Below are 19,612 nucleotides of genomic sequence, written 5' to 3'. Positions count from 1 at the left end.
GATAGAGGAAATAATGAATTCATAACAAGCAATAGAGATTATCCATCACTGTGTGCTCAGTTTGCAATTGCTCTGTGATTTAGGCACTTCTCTTGAACTAATTACTGAAGAAAGGAATGCTAAGGGTGTCTCTGCTTCCCCCTATTTGAATTGAAAAGGGAAGTATGCAGAGAAGCACATGGTGTGTGTACAGAGGCTCACAACCCTTCTCCTCCAGGTGTGGAATAATGTTTCACTGAGACATCCTCCTGGTCATTGTCTGGGGTTGGGACAAGCTGCCTGCATCAGACCTTCCCTAAAATTTTTTCCAGGGCAAATCCAGGTTATGGATCCTGTAAAATGTCTCCCCTCTTTTTAACTACATTCAGTGGCAGTTGTATCTTCCAGCACACAATCTGAAGCAAGCTTTCCAATGGAAATGTTCTGAAAATACCAGGTGACAGGATGAAAACATCTCTGCCACAGTATATTTCTGATCTGTTAAATACATTGTATCTGGATCAATGCAAGTATACCAAGTGGATGGGAAAACGTTGGAGGTACACAAAATTTGTATTGTGCCTGTTAGATTTCAAATGTAAAGCAAGAGCAACAAACAGACAATGAGGATTTTAAGGAAAGACCTTTGCTATTGAGGTGGTTAAAGTTATCAAATGTAACAGAACACAGACAAGGTTGGGCCTTTCCTGAAACACCAGATCCTGAATGCAGAATGTCACCCAAAAGGCAACACCGATTCACAGGATTACTTGGTTCTCTCCTTTATATTTATTCTTCAGGTTTGGATTTTTCTTTCACTTTGTGTTGGCATGAGTAGTCTGCGATCAAAGCCAGATGATTCACGGAATAAAGGGAAGACTTGGATAATGTCTGGACAATGCTGGTGTCCTGTACAGTTGCTTATTTTAAGCGAACAAACATGATGGCAAAAAGAAGGGCAGGCAGGGCAGGTCCCAGTGTAGTATGGATCCAGGTCCAGAGGAGTCACTTTGCAGCCCTTTTTGTATCATTACATTTAATTTTTTAAACTCACCAAGATTATGTTAAGTACTAGGGGGAAAAAGAATAAAAAGGAAATGGCACTATTTTCCAGAAGACTTGATTTTCTTTTTTGTATTTGTACACATCCAAGGTCTTTTCTACCAGAGGAGAGTCATGCAACACATATGTCTCTTCATTGCTCATTTTCTTTCTTTCCTCTCTGGTTCTTTGTCCTTCTTGCTAAACTGTGAATGGCCCTGTTGTGCAGCTCTGGGGACTCTGAGAAATGCGAGTGAATTTCACAGTTGTAGACATTTTTACAGAAGTACAATCACAGTTCCACTGTCAAGGCTACACTGAACCCAGAGCAGGTTTATTAAACATGTAAAGCTGCTCCTTATCCTCTCTGTAATGCCTGTTTGGGGGTAAGGGGTGGGAAAAAAAAGCGCATGGATTTTTGATGATGGGGTGGTTAACAGCTGGAGCAGATGACTGAAAGAAGCCATTTTCCACCTTATCCTTCTCCTCCACCAGCCTTCTGATCAAGGCTTGATATCTTACTGAGGGATCTGTTGCTGTCACACACAAACTACCAGGCTCAGCACTAAATTGAGGTGAATGGCTGTAATAGGAAGGGGCTCCAACTACTTGATCAAAGGGGTCCTTCCTCCTACCCTTTCCTTCAGTGACTCTATTAACAGAATACAGGCAATATTGTAGAGGATTTTAACTCAGTCTTCTATTAGCTTGTGAATCATTAAAAATGGTCTCCTTCAGAAATGTGGCATTTGGTGCAATTCTTGTCTCAAACGAGCTTAGAGAAACAGTTTATCAGTCTTCTAATTTATTATTAGAGTTCACTAAAATTTCAAAGAGTTGCACACTAGAGGAAAATAGCTTTTATATCTAATTGCTGAGATTAATTTACAGTTATCGGTTTATTAGGAATTTAAGTTTGTTCTACAGTTCTTCTTTCCATTAATTGCTCTACTTATTCAATTTTATATCTCTAAAAACCTAAGTTAGAATGATACATTTGGGTTCAAGACTCACATAGTTTACAGTTTTAAGCTTCAAGAGTAATAATCACATCTTTCAGATAGCACATTCTCACCTTTTTTTGCAAAGGCACTCCTCAGGTGAGAATCAGAGGATGCTGTCTCCTGAAAAAAACTCATACTGCAGGGAAATTATATTATAAAAGTGAAAAAAACCCTGAAGACGGAGGCAAAGTTAAGGCCACATGGCAGTGACTTACAGTAAAATACGTTACAGAGATAATGCAATTATTCAAACCCCCAGAATAATAAACCCTGGAACTCCTAGGGTAAAATTATATGTAACAAGAAATCCAAACACAACACAAAGAAGTGAAGAGTCAAATATCTAAGCAATCTTAATTACGGTTGGAGAAAAAAATCTTTTAAATCTCTAAATAGCTAGAAGTCACAATGTTTGTTTGCCTAATATGTGATGTTTGTGTATAGATATTAATGCACTTGTGCTTTTGAAGATAAATGATACCTTTCCCCTTCATGGTCTGTAACTGAAAGCTCATGAGAAACCTCTCTCTGTTCTGCAGGAAAGAGCGAAAAAACCAACAAACCCTTAAAAATTTCTTAATCATCTCCAAGTCCACAAATGTAGAACTATCTCAGTACAAACTGCATGGTTTTGCCTGGTTACAGTCACCACAGTAACACCCATGTAGCTGTTAAATGGCTCATCTTCTGGAAAAAAGAAGAGGGTAAAGCATAAATTAGAAAGCAATATACATACCAGATACTGCAATGCATCACAGAAGCCTCAGCGGCACCATATGGAATCTGACAACTGGTCAGTGCAACAAGCACTCCAGAGGCTACAGCTTTTGGCTCCAGACTGGTACCTCTGCAAGCCCTGAAGGGGAAGAGTTAGAAGGACAGTTGGAGATTAGGGCCTCTGTGACAGGAGCAGCTGCATGGGGATGTGAGGACTGGAGATTCCTGAGCTGTCAGTAGGGCCGTGCCTCTCTGTCCTGCTGAGGACAGGAAGACATGAGCAACTGGGCTAATGGACCAAGGGCACGGTGTGCAAGGAGCCAGCCAGACCTGGCTCCACAGCAAAACTCTCCTAACCCCTCATGCCATATCAAACCTTGTCTATCCAAGAAACAATGTTAAAATTGTTAAGCAGATCCTGATGACACATTAGGACAACAGCACAGAAATGCCAACACAAACTTCACAGAGGCCACCCAATAGAAATGGTGATTCTGCCAAGGGGTGGTAAGGAAGGATGTTCATAGGTGGTGTGAGGAGCACCAGGTTTTGTAGCCTGGAACAAGGCCTGCAGAGAAAGCTTGAACCCAACCCCCTGCTGTGGCATTAACAGCTGTGCTTTCTCAGAATGACTCTAATAATTTGCTGCGTGTTCATGACGGAGATGTAATACTATTAATTACAGAGGCGCTGCTTGTAGCTCCTCTAGGCAAAACAGATGTTGTATGTTACACGCTCTGTGCACATTAGACTGAAAGAGCAAAGTATATTATCCCCAAACTTAAAGCACTACCTGAGTAAAATATTCACATGATAAGAGACTACCTGACATCTGCTAACTATTTCCTGGTACAAGAGTCAGACCACATAATCTTAACTTGGATCAGTGGCCAATCCTATTTTGTATTAATATCCCAAAGGCACACAGGGGCAGAGGCCTTGCTCTGCTGGGAATAAAAAGAAGCTGAGCCTCTCTCCCTCTCACACAATGTTGTTCATACTGGCCTGGTTTACTCACAAAAAGATGCAGTGAGCTGTTTCCCTGGAAAGAACTGCATTTCTAAAAGTTTTCGCTGGAACGAAACAACTTCCAGTTGAACCACAGGCTGAGAGTTCTCAGCCTGTGCTGCCATGACATTTCTGCCTGAATTATGAAAAACTCAGATTCCTTTAAAAAGCCACATGCTCTTTACGGTCTTGAGAGAAAAAAAACCAATACGGAGCTTTAACCACTGTCAGTTCTGCCCCACCACAGCATGTCTGAGACCAGCATTTGCAAAAAGCTCCCAAACAAAGACTGCAGATTGCTCTTGCAGTGCTACCTTTTTCCCTAGCATCCCCGTGGAAGGAACATACTGAAGCCTATAGTAGACATTCTCACTTTAGGGTCTAGAACCAACTTGCTTATTAACCTTTTCTTGTTCAAAAATCTCATTGTCAGGCTTACCCAGACAGGAATTTTTTTTTTTCCTTTGCCATTGTTAATGGATAACTCTGTCATGGTTGTTAAAAAGGCATACTTGGTATGAGTCAGCAAGTGAAGGTAAGGCACACATGGAAGAGCTGGAAATTCTTCCTTGTTCCTTTCTGCCTGTCTTCTGAAAAGCCTGGTTTTGGTTAGCCAGATATTGGGTGGTGCTTCAGAGAAACAAGCAGGTAGGCTGAGGCATAAGCTGTCCCAGGAAGACAGGGGTTCAGCTCCACCTGCTGCTAGGGAAGAAGGCTCAGAGCTGCCAGGCAGTAAAGGCAGCAAGACAAACTGAGAAGGAGAAAGGAGCTGAAAGTGAGTGTCATTGAGCCCACGGTGCCTCACTGTCCATTTCAATTATAAATTCTGCTTTAAAGTGTAATTTATTGTTATATCTCTTAAATACAGTGAATTTTATAGACCCTCTCCTAGAGCCAGCACTGTGACAGTGTCCAAAGGATGATTTTTAAACAAGTGGAGGCTGTGCACACATGTAGGGAGCATATTTAACAGATGTGCTGTAATGATGTCAGAATTATAAACTTAAGTGCACTTTAGATCTGCATACTAATAAAGAGATGCCTGTACAGGCTTCTGGACAACTCAGCTTAAAAGAAACCTAAAACCATCAATTTATGTCAGTGCAGAGTTTTGTTATCCAATTACATAAAGTATTAAATATCATAATTAAAACATTTTTGTCATTTAGTCATTTAGCTCATACAGATTTTTTTTCTAAGTTTAACCCTAACTCTTTTCACCTTATGCTAATTCTCCTGGGAGTAATTACTCAATTTCCACAGCAGTAATTTTGATAGCATAAGAGCCTAGCTCTCTCCATCATAATGAAGATTTTGCCTAGAAACATACATTTTTCCCTTTGCATTATTTAAAATATGACACATAATCAATGCCTGAAACTGCATAAAACTTTCTCATATGATAATTCTATTGATTTTTAAAAGAAATAATTAAACTAACTGTTAAGACCAAGTTCATGAATATAATCTGACTCTTTTCTTCCTCCCTACTGAGTAGGACAAATCAATCAGGGTTATGAAACAGCATAACCAGTTTTCTGGAGCTATTGCACCATTCTGACAACATACTAAATTGCCAGTTTATGCCCTGTTGTTCTCTCCTTGCTCTCCCATCCCCCTGCACACATCCCTGCAGCTCCAAATCACAACCTTCTCCTGATTCTTCTCTTATTGCATTGTACAGTCCCAAAAACCTCCATCTCCATTCTCTTTGCTGTGCTACCTCAGTTTGCTACTCCCTACACCGTGTTCCTTTGCAAAATAATGAATGCAATTTTAGGAAAGACATACTGTATTTTTCCACATAGAGGTAGAATGCCAAATTGTGTTAAATGTCAAATTTCATTCCACTTCAATGACAGAAGCAAATCTGCAAATTGGTACCTCTGCAAATTGCTCAGACTCTATTTAACAACAGGACTTTAGTAGTTCTCTGCAAGGCAAAGCAGTCCCCTGGTAAAAGGTGAAATGGGAAAGCCAAAAGCCTCTCAGGGTTCCTCTGGAAGCAAAGCAGCTTCTCCATAGGGATGACTGGCTCTCGTTTTCTCTCATACTCTGATGCCCTTAAGACCAGAGCCATATGAAATAAAATCTCTCCCCATGTGAACTTGTGTATACCTCAATTTCCCACCAATGCCCTCATCAAGCAGCTGTCGACTTGTGCCACCGCTGAGAGCTGCTCCTGCACCCAAGTGGCTGGAGCGAGGAATCTCTTCTGTGGCAGAGGCAGTCTGGCAGGATGGAATCGGCGACAGGGGAGATACACCACAGGTATGTGCCGTGCCTGCAGCCAGAGAACCCAGCTCTTTATTATAGAGTTTCTTGATGAAGGTCATGTAAAATGTTTTAAGGATTTGGTTGTTTACAAGGGACACAGCAGCATGTGCGTAGGTCACAGATTATTCATTTCTGCAACAAGTGAGAAAAAGCCTTCAAAAATTTAGGTTCACAGGATGCAGATTTAATACCTTCTGCAAAATGCACCCTTTACATGGAACAAGAGATTCAAACCAGCAGCAGTTTATGCTGAAAAAATGGCTGAACACAGTGGAAGAATTACAGAATATACATGGCCTAAATCAAGACACACTCAGCAGCCCTAGCAGATCCATTACTTTCCACTCAGCAGAGTCACAAAAACTTCTTTACTAACAGAAACATTCATTCGCAGCATTCCTAAGATCTATTGGTGTTTACAACTTGCAGGATTTTCCTGAGAGGAGTAGGAATTAGTGTGTGCCTACATTTGACACTGCTATTTCAAGCCCAAGACAGGTGACACACAATTTATAAATCTCCCTGAAAAATAATGCTGGTTTTGGAGGTGCATATATCTATTCAACAGCATGCAACTTGATGGCCTGAGAAATTACTTTCTACAAATTGTTTTATTTTAAAAATAATTTTTTATATATGCATTTTAAAGGCTTATTTACAGTAAGTATAATTATTAACTCTGTTAGATGCATGGGCAGATGTGCAGATCAGCCTACACATTTATCTCTCAGATTAATGTTATTTTAAGCTGCTTACATAGTTCCAAAATCCCCAAGATTCAGCCCAGTTGGTATGGCTCTAACAGGTGTAATTGGAACAAATGCATTACAGATCAGAACAACATCAAAAGTATTCAACAGGTCTGTGTTCATACTTAGGAAGCCTCCATCCCAACATTTTAGGCTGTAACTATCACTGCAACACAGGAGTATTTAACAAGTGCTGCCATAAGAGATTAGCAGATTCTCTTATATAGGTGAAACTTGATACACTAAACCCTGTAAAAGCATTTATTTTTGTCATGTTTAGAAAATAAAATTATGGCCTATCTTTGCTGCCTTTTAGGTGCCAAAATTCAAACCCCAGTGCATGCACCCAGCTCACATTAAATGCAATGAGAGATGCGAGACACTGCCCACTTGGTCTTCACAAAGTGAAATGAAACACAGAAAAAACAAAAAGAAAAAAAAAAGAAAGGAAAAAAAGGAAAAAAAGAAGTCTGCACTTTTGCTAGAGATTACACAGCAACAGAGCCAGAGGTCAAACTCCAGAACCCTGACCACCTTGCCCACATGCTTCTGGCTACATTCACTGTGAGGAATTAGGCCAAACTGGGGAAGAGGCAGTGATGTTGATAAGAAAGTAAAATGGATTAGGAAGCAGTGACACAGTGGGTCAAAAACAGACAATCTAGGAAGAGAAGAGAAAGAAAATTTAGAATAACAGATGAAGAACACTGAAAGCTACCATAAGAAAGGAAATAAGGTGATGCAACAGCAAGTGTAATTAACAGGAGATGCTCTGATGAGAGTCATTTTTCAGACATGTTAAACAGCTGATTGTCAAAATATTTTCAGTAAATACACAGATGCTGTGCTTGCCTCTAGTAGGTGTATTTACTACAGCGTACAATGGCCTGGATGGTAGGCTGATGTTCAGGGTAGAAAACTCTTCTCTTTACTCCTCATCCAGCCTAGCCCAAATCACATTTGCAGCTGCCTCAAAAATATTACCAGAGCACTTGGCAAAACCCAAAAGGCAGCTCTTATCATGCCCTCAGAGTTCAGAAAAGAAGAATTACTTTAAATTCCAATTAATTCCATATAAAAGCCATGTAAAGACTTGACACTCGCCATAGGGCAGACTCTTCAAAAACACTGCTGAAGTTGCTGGCACTTACAGCACACAGCAAACATAAGCCAGAAAGCTGCTGTGACTGTCCCAGAACTGGACACCTCACGTCTGGGTGACAAACAACAGCTCACCATTGGAATCCAGCATAATCAACATGGCCCTGCTTCCTAGGGTAGAGAGGGACTCAGAGCAGGAAAAAGGAATGGACCTTTGGGACAAAAGGAAGCAAATGTGGAAGACAGCACGAATAAGTATGTCTAACCTTCTGAGCCCTGTTTGTCCTTTTTTAAATTACCCAACACTCCAACAAGCTGAAAGACCAGACAAGGTGTCTTTCCCCACTGCAGGCCTATTTTGCATATGCCTGAACAAGGCCTATACATATCCTTATCCTTAAAATACTAAAAGAATTCTCCCCTGGCTTCAGATACAACCATCTCTCCACCAAACACATCTTCCTCATTACCAAACCCTCTCCTTACATGGTTCTATAAAAATTTAAGCTGACACTTTCTTATCCCAAATCAGCATTTACCAAAGCTTCATTTTTAAAATCTGACTCTTGTGAAACTGCTACTAAGGGGGAAAAAATGGGGCCTTGGTCTCAGCTGTTGTACCTATGCATCTGGTGGCACTGACAAAATTCAACCCCCCCAGGGGCCCCAGGACACATGGATCCACACAGCAGAGGGATGAATCCACTCCCATGTCATACAACAGTTCAACAACAGCACCAATCAGAAGAAAAATGCACACAGAAAAGGTTGCTTTGTCTTTTTTTCACCCCTCAGTACCCAAGCCTTTCGCATTCCCCTGCCCAGCCCCAATCTTGGAAACAGCCATCAACTGTCCATGTATTCCATCACTTGACAACTACAGCCGTCTACAGGGATCTGCATCCCTGCAGGGCTGCGTCTCCCAGGGAGAATGAAAGAGGCAGAGAAGAGGCAGAGAAGGTGCATCATGAGCTGCGGCCACAGATCTGCTCAATGTGGTAGATATCCTTGGGACAGTCAGCAGACAAGACAAGAGGTGCATCCTCTGTTATCACAACATCATCCTCAATGCGCACACCAATGCCACGAAACCTCTCCGGAGCACTCGCATCATCTTCAGGGATATAAATGCCTGAAAGAAGAAAGGGAATTAAAACACATAACACTCTCCAGAACACTACCTTTCCCTTACTGCACCGCCAGGAGAGCAGGGTTGGATTTTCAGCAACATAATGTGAGCTTGATCCTGAGAATTTTTAATATGGCAAGTTACTCTTTCCCCTCACTCATGGCTGTTGGTGGGCAAAGAAAGAAAAGTGTCCCTCTGTGCCTACAGATAATAGCACATTAATAAAAACTTCCATAGTTACACCAGGCCTTTTCACAGTTCTTGCTCTCAGTATTGCATTCACAATGATGATTTTAACAATGTTCTGAATAGAGAGAAGAGGCAAGCATTAAATATAAGTTTCCAGCTGACAGCTCCAAATCTAGTGACAAGCAGAAGGGAAGATTCATCACAGTATGCCTAATTTGCAAAGCTAAGTTGTGAATCCCTGTAATTGCAGACTGTAATGCTTGAGGCACACTACCAGTGACTGGTGGCAGGAATACAAAACCCAGCACAAGTGAATCAACCCTGCTCTTCTGCACTGCAGTTCACCTGTGCTGCACAGTCTGAGCTCTACTACTCTGCTTCCTGAGTTTATTCCCACTATGTGCTACCTTGGCTGTGTTTGGGAAGGAAATAGGGTTTTCTAATACTGTAATGACTTTGGGATGGGAATAACTTAAGGCTTTCCAATACTGCTCTAATTTCCAGTTTCACCAGAAAGGGCCTGCATGCTTTGGTCTGCAGGACCAACTAACTACTGAAAGGCAATGCTGCTACCCTCAGTGTTGCATGTTTTTGTCCACCACTGACTGCTTTTACCTGGTTCAATGGTTATCACCATGCCTGGCTGGAACGGGAGCGATCGGGATATATCTGGGGTATCGTGAACATCCATGCCCAAGTAATGGCCCACATGATGGGGGCAGTATTTTCGAACAGCCTAAGAAAAGACAGAACAAGTGTCACAGAGGGAGTTAAACACAGCCCAACTTGTTGCAATACAAAAGATAGGAAAAAGAGACAGAATGGTTATGTGCTTAACTAGCAGTCTTACTGCCATGACTAGGTCACAAGGGGCTGCCTTCCTTGTACTAGAACTGGATGGCCCTTAAAACCCACCAGCACCAGGTGCCTGTTATGAGCACATTGCAGATTGCCTTTCCCCCTCACTGAAAAGAACAGCCCAAACCCATCACCATCTCAGCATGTCAGGCAAGAGGTCAATTTGCAACTCGCTGAGCTTTGCTGCCCCAACCCTTTCCATCCCTTAAACATCCAAGCCCTGCATGACTCTCATCAGCAGACCCTCAGAACTGGCAGCAGTGGATACAGCTGCTCCGGGCTGTGAAAGTGGTCTCCTATGCACAGCAGAGCGAATGCTGTGCCGACTTCACTCAGTAGCTACAGAATGATTTTAATCCATCTCTACAAGGCACTAACACCGCCTCCCCCCGCACCATCCTAATCTCCCTCCCTCCAGAGCAGGAATCAGCGAGAACTCCTCCCTGCCCCACGCTCCTCATTCCCAAGGGACTGAGCTGCAGGCGCTGCTCCCGTCTGGCTGTGCTGCCACCTGCCGGGAGAATCCGGCACGACACCCTCCGTCCCCCGGCGGCAGCCATGGCACCGGCACCGCACACAACTAAATCCGGCAGGAACCCGTCCGGCTGCCAAAAGCCGTAGTGCCGTCACCTGGTTCCGCCATCTTTGCAGTACTGGCATCTGCAGTCATGCAGCTTTGCAGTGAGAGTGACCGGATAGACTTCTCTTAACTGCAAACCAATCCTATTTATCTGCAGGTTCAGCTCTACGGCAGACCAGTTTCCCAGTCTTGTTCATCAGGTAGCTCTGTGAATCCCAGTACTGACACAAAATGGTGCAGAAGAGGCAGCAGGTGGAATGACTGAGAATAGGCTGCACCTTTTGGTGGCACTGCAGATTTATATGATGTTAAACAGATCACAAAACTACGAATAACTGCCTGTAGCCAACTGTGGACCCAGAATCTTGTGCTAGTGCCCATGTCCCTATAGTTCCCTTCAGACTGTGCTCTAAAGCTGTTTCTGCACTGGCAAGTAGTGCAGAGCAATGGGAATTGATCTGCAGAGTGAAACAGCAAGAGCCAAGGAACAAATATTCACACTATGTGCATATAAGACTGGGGGTTACTTCAGACCAAATTGTGCACCAAATGGTTGAATTACATCTTGGAGTTTAGCCCTGTCTCAGAGAAATTAATTCCTGTGCTGAGACCAGCCCACAACATGAATTAAAGCAGCGTGTGTCAATAATTAGAAGAGACATTTTGAAAGCATATTCCTGACCCAAACTAAAGCCCTAACACTACCCAAGGATAAAACAATCAGGATTAATAGGAGTAAACTAGAGTAAATAGGGGTAAACTAGAGTAAAAAACCTTGAAGTACCTTGAAGAAATGGCTGTCAGTGATGCTGCTCTCCAGGACACCCAAGTCTTTCAGTTTCTGTCCAATAAGGCTCAGCATGAGACTGTAGATATTTTCCAGACTCATGCCAGGGGAGCAGAGGCTCAAGCAGGACTTCTGGATATCCAGGACAGCTTGATATAGTTCTGCTTGGGGTTTGGTGAACCTGAAGACCATTGAAAAAAGGAGTATCTCACAACTAAATCTGTTTCCAGGAGAAAAGAGGTTCTGTCCCCAGAACCTATTTTGGGGACAGGTTCAGTTCAAGGACAGAGCAGGGGAAAATCAGAAAGCAAAGCAACTGTCTCCTTGTATGAAAGGCTAGACAAAGGATCACTGCAACATGCCCTTCAATGCACTGTGTATGGTTTCTCAGTTGAGAACATAACCCCAAAGCACAGCAAGGTGAAGCTACTGCAGGAAAAAGAATGCACTTGAGCCAAAACATACAGGAATCAAACAAAAACACAGCGACATCACACCAGCAAATTCGAAACTGCCAGAGCTATGTACCCATCAACTGAAACTCCTGGTTTTTTACACACAACTGGAGTCAGCCACAGCTGAATGTACAAAAGCCCTCTCTGCACTTTAAGCATGCTGTAATAGCTGAAAATAGCAGTAATCACACATATTCATGTAGTAATTAATGAGGCAGTGGGGAATACAGCTGAATGATTACTTTATATAATTTGATTACTCTGAAGCACCACAGAATGGGACATGGTAAAACTATGATTAAACGCACACTCAATCCATCAATTACTTAAGAACTTATCAAAATTCTTCAAAAAAACTTATTGCAGCATACCTTCCATTGACAGGCCAGGTACGTGTGATGTCACTCACATAGCAGGAAAATTCACATCCACCATCTAGCAAGACCAGTTCGCCATCCTGGAGAATAACAGGAAAGAATGCTCTGTGGGTCAGTCCAGCTATTAATTGATTTTTCTGTCTGAGAGCAGGAAAGGAGATTATACTTCTGTTTTACAACACAGCTGCAGAAATGTGAATTCCTTTTGCAGAGTAATATCCCGGGTACTACTGTTTATAAATAGGCTATTCCAGTTGGATTGTTTCTCCGCAAGCTCATCTCTAACTGTTACGCTTCTCTAGTGTTTGAACTTCTAAGATGAAGATTTTGGAGTTAAAAAAAGGCATTCGCCTTGAACTATTCTGCTCTCTGAGACACGAGTCCAATTCACACCTGGATCGCTTACTCCAGCAAATTATGCCTACAACTCCTTTCACTAGAAGTTTCCAGCTATAGTGACTGAAACAGAGGGGGTTTGCAACAAAACCATAGGATTTCTGAGCTCCCCACAGGATCACTAACATTTACCCTTGTCATAGGACATGAGGACCCAGCAAAATCACTGTGTATCACAAAATCTGACAGTGTATCACTGCTGTAAATGCAGTGTTGAATTGCTCGTACCGCCTTCCCCGTTCTCTTCTTGGACTTTCCTGACTGCTCTAACATATCTTTCTGCATCTATCTGGTAATGAAGAAAAAACTTTGAAGATGTGAATCTCCAATTCACTTCAGCAAAACTGTTCCATATCAATTAAATCACTGACTACACATCCCCCAAAAGTCACACAGAAGAAACACAAAGGGCCAGGAACAAAACCACTGTCTTGCTTTCCCTCCTTAAAGGGACTAACAACAAATAGAGAAGGAAGATGTTCAAAAAGTTTGGATTAAATTCTCTACAAATTTACACTGCATGTAGAGATTCATTCCACAGATCCATGACTGTGCCAGCAGACATGATGTGGAATGACAAGCCATAATTGCAGCATGTCAAGGGAAAGAATAAAGCAGCAGAATTTCACTGCTAACACTACTTCCAGTGCTAGCTGCTATGATTGGGTACAGTTACGTGACACAAACAGATACACAGCAGATAAACCAGCAGTGAGCAGATCTCACTATCCCACTGAATAGACAGGCCATTAACTATCCATTTAAATTGTACTTTTTAACTTTTTCAGAATAGTTGGTTCAATTCTTTAAGGCAAATATGAAATTACAATACCTGTCATATTCCAACCAATTAAACAAGCTAAGTAACAATTTATTGACTAAGGGAATTCAGCCTTTTGATTGTCCAGTAAATGCCTTATGCTGTGCTTGTCCTCTTTTTTTAAAGCGAAGCCCTCTAAGTAAAAGACTGAATGAAACATTCAAATATCACCCAAAGTAGACACTTTGTTAGCCTATTTGGAAACAAGATCTGTAGGAAGCAGCACACAAAGGAAGAGTTAAGTTTATGGGTTTAACCTCCTACTTAATCATTTTGGAAAAAACAAGTGACAGTCATTTAACTGAACAACTTTAACAGAAGCAACTGGAGTTACATCAGCATGCCTGACCTTGGATGACAGAACAACAAAGGAGGCTTCTTTCTGCCAAAAGCAGCCTGTCATATCTTTTGTACATTTGTCTCTGCAGATCATTTCAAGGTCTGCTACCATGCCAGCTTCAAGAAAAGACAATGCTAGTGGGAAAGTTTCATCCTGTGTTAAGACAGAGGAAAAATACTCTCCTCTGAAAAGTAAATAGTGAGCAGAGCAGTGAGGGAATACTGCCCCTGAAAATACTTATCTGAATTTAAAGGCCTATTGTCAGGAAAGCTGGAGAGGGTTCAATTCAATGAGAATCTTCGAAATAAGACAAAACAAGTTACTCTTCCACCTCTTGACATTTAACACTGATCCTTTCCCTATTTGTTCCCCTTTCCTGCTTTGCTGGGCTACATGGAACCAAAATGCTTTTCGGCTTCACCAGAGCAGGAATGCACTTTGCCCCTTATGCTGCAAAGCAAGGCCAAGCAATGCAACTGACAGCAGAAGATCCACCCTGCCCGGGCCTTTGCTCTGCCTGCAACAGTGGCTCCTCTTTTCTGTGAGGCCCCCAGCACCACAAGCTGCTGTGAGAGCAGACATGTTCACTAAATTATCTGCAACCTTGTTTGCAAGTCCTTGCACTGTTCAGAAAATACTGCAGCAAGCACCGAGAGGAAAGAAAGACAAGCCGAATCTGCCACTGACAATAAAATTAACCAGGGCAGGATTCTTTTCCCTTGCTCACATAAAAAATATGTATTTAAGTGCTTTGATCTGTTCAGTCAAAACAAACAGCAGCTAGGGAACATGTATTTGTGTCACAGCACTGCATTTCAAGTTACTGGACAGCACACAGGTTACCTTGATGAGCTGATTATTCTTCACATAGTGCAAAGTGTTTGATCTGTTGCCACCAGCAACAACAGGGGGATATGCCAAGATGTCAGCACCACGAGCTCGGCACTCGAATTCAAACTAGAGTAACAATTCAGAGAAGAGGAAACCATTAGTGCTGATTCAGGTGATTAACTGCCCTAGAAACATAATAATTCATGTCCTACAACAGTTTTCTTAATTTGTACAGCACAAAGTGAAACTGGAAAGTGAGTTGACTAAATGAAAGCAATCTTGAATGTTCCAAGAACTCTGGAAAAAAAGAATACAGAACAATCCACTTTTTCAAAGTTTTTCAAGCCTGTACTGGGGCTCAGGGAAGCTCTTTCTGGTATGAGCTGTTCAGTACTGTCTCAAATGCTCACTACCTTGTCATACATCCAGGTGAGGATTTGTTCTTATATAAAGTAATGCTCTTATTTGCCATATGACTTCGTGAATTTTCGAAGATCCTATATGTCAGCATGACAGTAGTCATGGTTTGTTGCTATCTTTTAAAATTGCAAAGTATCACCATATTTACAGCAGTACCTATTTTCATGACTGTTGGACTAAGAAGGTTTGAAAGCATGCGCTACCTTGATGTCTGAGGGGATAGAAGAAAAAGGCACCATAAGCCTCAAGATCTTTACATGTCTTGAATGATGAAGCTGATGAAAGCGTGAAAATTAATAAACTTAATCTATAAAGACCCTCAATATATTAATAGCATGTCTTTTCTATGATTACCAAAATCACATGGGCCAGAACACCCCAGGATGCCTACATAGAGCAAAGGTTTTATGATCCTGGTCCAGACTGAAAAACTGATCTGTAAAATACACTTTAATTAAAGTAGTTTTTACAACTCCGTGCCGTGTCAGCACAGGCACATTCATGTCATAACAGAGGGTCAAATCCTGCTGATGTTTCTTGAACAGGCATTCTCACTGCAATTCCTTACAAAGTTCCTTACCAAATGTGCAGGCCAATTAGTCCTTATTTTTTAACTGAGAGGCATCTAAACTGCTTCAAGATGGCTGTGGTAATCTGATGTAGTAATAGACTAGAGGCAAGAGAAGCAGGCTTTACAAATAGGTGTTATAACTACTTAAATTTTGTACAACAGACCTGTATTATAGGATCATGTAATAACTATCTCTGATTGTTTAGCAGGTTTTGCATTTCAACATAGTACAAAAAGATATCAACAGATAGAAACTTAGGTAACTGCTACGCTCCTTAAATAAAGGTACAGGAAGTACAGCTGAAGAATTCCTCACACTGACTCTTCTGTGTGTGCAAGGAACCACAAGAGTTGGGTGAAGAAATGTGCTACAGTGGGAGACACATGATAAAGAGATCTGACATTTGTGGTTTCCTGGAAGGATAACCAACATCCAGCCCTTCTATCTCACTTCCAGCTACAAAACACTTACCTTTGCATACAGAAAGGCTTCATCCACAGGGGATTTACTGGCAAACATTGTCTCTGTGAAAGCCTATGAAAAAGAAGGGACATCCAGTTAGCAAGAGAGCCTGAACTTGAGGGAAGTGCCTTTTTTCCACCTGTTATCTTTTGAGGAAGGCCCAAAATCAGCTGGCCCAGAACCAGAGGATTTCACCAACTTCTTTGGCGAAAGTGCTGTCAAGACTAGAACCAGTTAAGCTCTATTCCCTATGAAACTGTATTTAGGGGATGATTAGCTCTTGGGGAAAAAAAAAAAAAGATTAGATGATTGAGGCTGATTCCATAGTTTGGCATTTTAGAAGTTGTCTCACCTACAGATTCTCTCAGGTACAATAGGATTGCCTTATGCAGCTTTTCCTTCAGAGAAGGACAACCTGTGCCTCTCTTTTCTACTTGGCTATCTATTTTAATAATATTTACAAAAACATAATTGTATTTAAGGTATCTGTCAGATTTGTTTAAAAGTGGTCAATGAATTCAAAAGGTACTTCAGGGAGAAGGGGGAATGCAGACATATACATAGGAAACTTCTTCCAAAAATCCTGTTACTTCAAAATAAACAGAGTAGATGGGAAAGAAAATTATTTTGAAAAGCCGAGAGGAAGCTGGGAAGACAGTGAAAAGGCTAGCCCTGAACAGATACTGCTTCTAAACAAAGCGTAACAGCTGCTGGCTTGTCTTCAGTGGAGTCACGCTAATTGAGAGAATCTGGTATTCAAAGCAGTCTTCCCATTTCTCCCTGTCCTGTGGAGGGAGCCAAGCCCAGCCAGTGGTGAGACAGAGCAGTTCAGTAACAGATTAGACCAAAGCTCTCCTTCCAACCCATGTCACCTCATCAATGGAATGCACTGGTTCATTTGGAGAGCACACAACCCCATTACCTCTGCTGTCACCCGGCCAGCTATCTTCATTCTCTCAATCTCTGCAGGGGATTTGATCAGCCGAAGGTTTTGCACGAGATGTCGAATGCCCTGGATGCGGTTTTTGCTCCGAGCTTTTACCTCAGCCAGGGGCTGCATGTAGTCAGAGTGCAGCTCTGTATGCACTGGTTTTCTCAAGTCATACCAAATCATGTTTGACTCACCTGGAATACAAAACAAAAGCTGACACAGACAAAAAGAAATACAGAAATGTCCTCCCCATACTAAACTAACTTACTCCTCCTAAACGAGATCTGTTGCTGTATTTGAGAAAAATAATTTTCTCTGAGTCTACATTGACAGACTACAAAGACACTTTCACTGTCACAGAACACAAGCAATCTCTTCTAAGTTTGGAAGATTACCAATTCATAGCATGTAGATTTGACAAATCCCCACTTCTGGGCAAATACTGGGGTTTACAACAATCACTGAATATATGCATCTGGCTCAAATCCATTCAGAGTTCACGTGTCAAAGTTACACTTGTGTAAGCTAAGTAGCCATCACATCACAGCACACCTTCTGAATCGCTCTCCCATTCAGCCTGTCCACATTGTCGATGGAAGGCAATTTACCTTTTTGCATGGCATCAGGATCATTATCAACAATGCCTCAGAACACCTGGGGGAACGACTGTTTATTTCAGGCACTCAAAGATGAGCTTACTGAGAACAAACACATTTTACCCACAGTGGAAATTTATTCACAACATCAGTTAGCACCAACATTCTCCTCATGGGAACATTTTAAATGCAAATGAGTAGAAAAGCCATAGTGAGTCACTGCTGATGTCCACTCAAGCCCTCCTTCTTTGGTGACAGCAACCATTAGCAGGTGCTTACAAAAAGTGTCTAAGAAACTGGGCATTTATTAAAGAATATTTCCTTTAGCTGCTTTACTGTTTTTCATGGACCTCTTCCCCACAGAATTACAAACTTCTGATTCCATTTTGATATTCCAAATCTTCCATGAATGATCTACAATTTAAAATGTGCCAAACCCTGCCATGTGATAACTTCAGTGTTCCCTTTGTTTTTAAATTAAGAAAACCAGCAATTAATCATTCACAGTCATCCTCTCTGTGCTTTCCCCAACTATACACATCTCATACCCTGCCTTGTTTTCTCATTTTCAGGCTGAGTGGGTTTGTTCAGCATATATCTCACACACATTTCATGATTCTTTTGATCATCCTTTGCCCTGTGACTTACCTATTTTCATGACATCCTTTTTTGAAACAAAGTAACTAGATTCCAAGATGGTATTTAATACTCAAGAATTCTCTCTCTAGTTGTGTGACCCCTCCAGGGTCACATTTGCCCTTATCATATTGTCACGAGCCTTCTTCAGCTTCATTTTATAATGCATTTAAGTTCCCCCTGTGTTATAAGTACTGAGGCTACATGGTGATGTCAGATGCAGAAGAGTATTTCTAAAGGACAGCAGTGTTTGTATTTCAAGGGCAAGTCATCATCTAGCTAAATGTGAGTGGACTAACAAACTCCCTGTGTGGATTATTTTCCAAGTCTATTATGAATAAAAAGCCTTCAAGTTTCCTATACCTCATCTGGTTCTGGCACTGTCAGCAAACAGATATGACTAAAACAGTAACTCAGTCTTTCCTATTCTGTTCCTTAATATTTCATAGATGTGCAGCTGGCATTCACATGGATACACAAGAAAGTCAGAAATCTTCAAAACTACCTATCCATTGGTGGTCAACAAGCTAACACGAACTTCCAAGTGCCTTTGTCACAGCCATACTCCCTGCCCCTCCCCAAGTTCATTTTAGTCTTGAAGTGACGTTACAGACCACCTCCCAAACCTGTACCATTCAGACTCTGCAGAACACACCTCATCTCATTGCCCCTCTATTTTTTTGTTACCTTTCAGCTTGGCCACCAAGTGCCTGAACTCCTCAATGGTGTAAGCTTCATCTACTCCTGTGAGAGCAATTGCCCCATCTGGGCCTGATCTGGGCCCGTCCCACAGCTCTCGATTTGGATCTCTCCGGGGCACAAAAAGTATGGATTTGTGAGATGGCAGCGCTTTGCCTGGAATGCTCTGCAGCACCAGGATGCTGTCAGGCTCCTGAAATCCACAGAGGTACAGGAAATTAGTGTCCTGGTGGAAAATATAGGGGATGTCATTGCTCATGTAGTATGTGGGGTTGGACAGCAGAATCACTGTGTGGTCCAAACCATCCAAGCCTTGGGCTTCCTTCTGGATCAACACCATCAGTTTGTGTCGGCGAAGAGCATATTCCACCTGTGACAATCCCGGGGTTACCTCTCCTGTGAATACAAAACAAATCAGATGGAGAAATTCAAGGCACTCAGGGTATTTTACTAGTCACATGCCTCATTCCTGCCTACTCTGTGATGCCTTACATGTGCATGGCTTCCTTGTAATCCCCCACAAGCCTTTCCCTTGCTCCCCTTCAGTTTCCATCCCTACAGCACATCCCCACTCAGTCTGCTTCTCCATCATGCAAAGACAGAAATTGGTTTTAACCAGTTGGATGCTGTGTTACATATTTCTGTGCAAAGGCAGAAA

The 19,612-nt window shown here is 41.9% G+C and overlaps 1 protein-coding gene across 1 annotated transcript in view; it reads right to left on the bottom strand.

Moving 5' to 3' along the window:
• Window positions 1-6,188: 6,188 nt before the first annotated feature.
• The window catches only part of XPNPEP3 (X-prolyl aminopeptidase 3), a 17,384-nt gene continuing 3,960 nt past the window's right edge, over window positions 6,189-19,612 (bottom strand). The window contains exons 3-10 of the mRNA XM_042050586.1: window positions 18,943-19,350; window positions 17,015-17,217; window positions 16,102-16,164; window positions 14,651-14,764; window positions 12,246-12,331; window positions 11,417-11,600; window positions 9,810-9,930; window positions 6,189-9,008 (exon numbers count right to left, since the gene is read on the bottom strand). Coding sequence (XP_041906520.1) covers window positions 8,842-9,008; window positions 9,810-9,930; window positions 11,417-11,600; window positions 12,246-12,331; window positions 14,651-14,764; window positions 16,102-16,164; window positions 17,015-17,217; window positions 18,943-19,350 — 1,346 coding nt within the window. The 3' untranslated portion in view covers window positions 6,189-8,841. The remainder of the gene's footprint in view (window positions 9,009-9,809; window positions 9,931-11,416; window positions 11,601-12,245; window positions 12,332-14,650; window positions 14,765-16,101; window positions 16,165-17,014; window positions 17,218-18,942; window positions 19,351-19,612) is intronic.

This window comes from Corvus kubaryi, unplaced genomic scaffold (assembly GCF_017639235.1).
Source record: "Corvus kubaryi isolate FWS band 111438036 unplaced genomic scaffold, C.kubaryi_AGA036_p1.0 74, whole genome shotgun sequence".
Lineage (NCBI taxonomy): Eukaryota > Metazoa > Chordata > Aves > Passeriformes > Corvidae > Corvus > Corvus kubaryi.
Note: the sequence above shows the minus strand (reverse complement) of the source record. Positions and strands in the feature narration are given on the sequence as shown.